Source organism: Priapulus caudatus, unplaced genomic scaffold, assembly GCF_000485595.1.
Source record: "Priapulus caudatus unplaced genomic scaffold, Priapulus_caudatus-5.0.1 Scaffold257, whole genome shotgun sequence".
Lineage (NCBI taxonomy): Eukaryota > Metazoa > Priapulida > Priapulimorpha > Priapulimorphida > Priapulidae > Priapulus > Priapulus caudatus.
In genome coordinates this window covers 60720-63701 of record NW_014577318.1, presented here as the reverse complement: position 1 = coordinate 63701, position 2982 = coordinate 60720, and the positions used below count along the sequence as shown (strand labels likewise).

The window sequence follows — 2982 nt, the reverse complement described above, 5'->3', positions numbered from 1 at the left end:
AATGACCATTAATGACATTGAAGTTGGGAACATTCCTAATGGAGTATCACCCAACACAGGCGTCACCGTCGCCACGCGTTACAGCACCCACCCTTTCCTTCCGATCCCCAGCAACTCTCACCGTCGCCACGCGTTACAGCACCCACCCTTTCCTTCCGATCCCCAGCAACTCTCACCGTCGCCACGCGTTACAGCACCCACCCTTTCCTTCCGATCCCCAGCAACTCTCACCGTCGCCACGCGTTACAGCACCCACCCTTTCCTTCCGATCCCCAGCAACTCTCACCGTCGCCACGCGTTACAGCACCCACCCTTTAATCCGATCCCCAGCAACTCTCATCGTTCCCGGATACCATAATCACACAGACATAGAACACCTTCGCCACGTGTTACAGCACCCACCATTCCCTTTTGCTAAATCACATTAATTGTCAACATTATCAGACACTAAAACCACACGCACCCGATGCCACAACGTGCTACAGCACCCTTACCCTTCCCATCCTGTCCGCGGCGACTCTAACCAGCAGCTCAGCGCCCCCTACGCTTTTCCCCGCGCGCAGCCGCGTCACCATCCAGTCCAGCAGCTCCTGCTGCACGTCCTTGCAGAACTCGACGACGACGAGCGGAGGAAATCCAGCGTCTAGCGCCGGCGATGCAGACTTCGTCTGTCTCTCCATGGCGACGGGCGTGGCTTCAGTGGACAGCGACCTCTGGGACAGGTAGGTGGAGCTGATCAGCTCGAAACGATACCTGGAATGATAGACGGAGGAGATTCGTGAGCGATGGACGCGTCTGTGTGATTTATATTTCTCCCTTCCCAATACACGCACAATATTATTGACAATAGTATTGTCAATAATGAATATTGACAATATTATTGATCGTTAGTGTGCAACATTGAAGGAAAATTTTGACTTGCACAATATTCTGACAGAATCAAAACCCAGTAGATATTTATTGAAGGTTCTCATTATCCACTCATTGTCTCATTGTACAGATCCGTCTGTTCACCTTCAGCATCAGGGCATAAATGACGATATTGCACAATATTATTGTGCCGTTGGTGGCCAACAGAATTTCTTGTCAATAATTATTCAATTGCATCAATATTATTGTCAATGATACTGTCCGTGTATGGGCCACTTTAGGCTGGTCGTCTCCAGTTACTGTCTGGTTGGTTGCTTACTACGTGGTTTCGAGGGAATGCGTTGAAGACAATGTATAACAATTGAACAATGTTTAAATAAATGATCATCAATACATCATACATAATCAGACATTTACGAACAGGAAACTCCGGTGAAATATATTCATACTCTGAACTAGAATTGGCTTGAACGAGAATATTTTCTTATACAATATCTTGATGTGTGTTGATGATGATTTGAAAATGACTAAACATAATACCATGTTGGATAAAAGGGTACTTAACACAGACTATTGAAAAACACAACGAAGCTAGACCATCACACATTGCAATACAGCTAGCTAAATAATATGACATGGTGCACACATAGACATACGCCTACCCAAAACAAAAGACAACTAAGTATGATAAAATATAAACATCATTCTATATGATATATGAATAAGTAGAGATAGTACAAGTGAAACAGACAAAATACCACATCCAGATCTATTTCTTTTCTTTTTTTTTAAATTATAAGAAGAAAACCACACAAAAATTATGAAATCAGACCAATTCATACTCTGACAAATCAAGTTCCTATACACAGTGCTAACTTTATACATAAGAAGGCAAACAATGTATGCTGTAGTGAGATTTTCGCAACAGATCTTTGAAATAAGCAGAAGCAGCAGGTCGTTGTGACCGTGAACCTACACACATACATGAAAGTACATACAACTTAGCAAGATCCGAGTCATCCCTCGATGCAGGTAGATGTGTGTCCATTTACCACTAGTCAAATGTCTTCTGACAAGATAATATTCTCCCACTACATAAACAAACCAAACCAAACCAAGTTTTTTTAATGAAAAATATAATGGCAAAATTAAAAGGAACGTCAGTAGTCGCGTTGTCTTTCTTGTAGGGCTGGATGGCAACCTCTTGTCCTTGTGTGCAAATCGTCTGCACAAAGCAAAAATAATTCTTAGTCATCTAAATCACACTTTAGCTCATAACCAACCAAATATTGGATGCGTATCGGCGATTCTGTACATAATGTGCAATTTTCGAGACACGTGTGCAACACGTGATGCCAGATGCACATAATATAAACACATCAAACAGCAGACTTATATAGCTACACGCATAACCTGATCAAACACATGCTGCTATGTGCAGTACTTAGCAACAGTCATATATGGATACCACATAATATAAGTGCGCATTCGTTGGGAATTGTGCACACGTAGCGGGGTTATAAAGATATTTAATAATAAATACATATAGTGTGTGTAGGAAAAAGATAAGTCAGGCCGCTCTCTGATACTGCCGGCTAATTCAAAACTGCCATCATACACTGCTGGCAGTGATGAATATTAGCGTAGTTACATCGCTAACACGCTACTACTACACGTTAAATATTAATTACTCATACAATATGTTTAGAAGAGAAATGGCATATCGCAGGTCAGTGACACTCCATTCTCTAGAAGCCTTCAGACTCTGTGAGAACTCGTGTTTCCATGGCAACAATAGCACCGGGGAGGGACAAGTATAACGATGGAATTATAGTAATGCACCAGTACAACGTTATTACTATAGAAATAGAACAGAAGGTTCTATTTCTAGAAATTATTATTAATAGAATAGAATCAGCCGGTGCGATGATGGAATTAGTAATAAACCAGTGCAACGATATATAACACTATAGTACCTGTGTGAATATATATATACCTAGTGATATATAACACTATAGTACCTGTGTGAATATATATACCTAGTGATATATAACACTATAGTACCTGTGTGAATATATATACCTAGTGATATATAACACTATAGTACCTGTG

General features: G+C 41.2%; 1 protein-coding gene across 1 annotated transcript in view; it reads right to left on the bottom strand.

Annotated features, from left to right (window-relative positions):
* The window catches only part of LOC106808170 (anoctamin-10-like), a gene marked incomplete in the record, with an annotated part of 37697 nt that overhangs the window by 19280 nt on the left and 15435 nt on the right, over positions 1 to 2982 (bottom strand). The window contains 2 exon segments of the mRNA XM_014810761.1: positions 495 to 753; positions 1869 to 1961. Of these exon segments, the coding sequence (XP_014666247.1) occupies positions 495 to 753; positions 1869 to 1918 (309 nt within the window).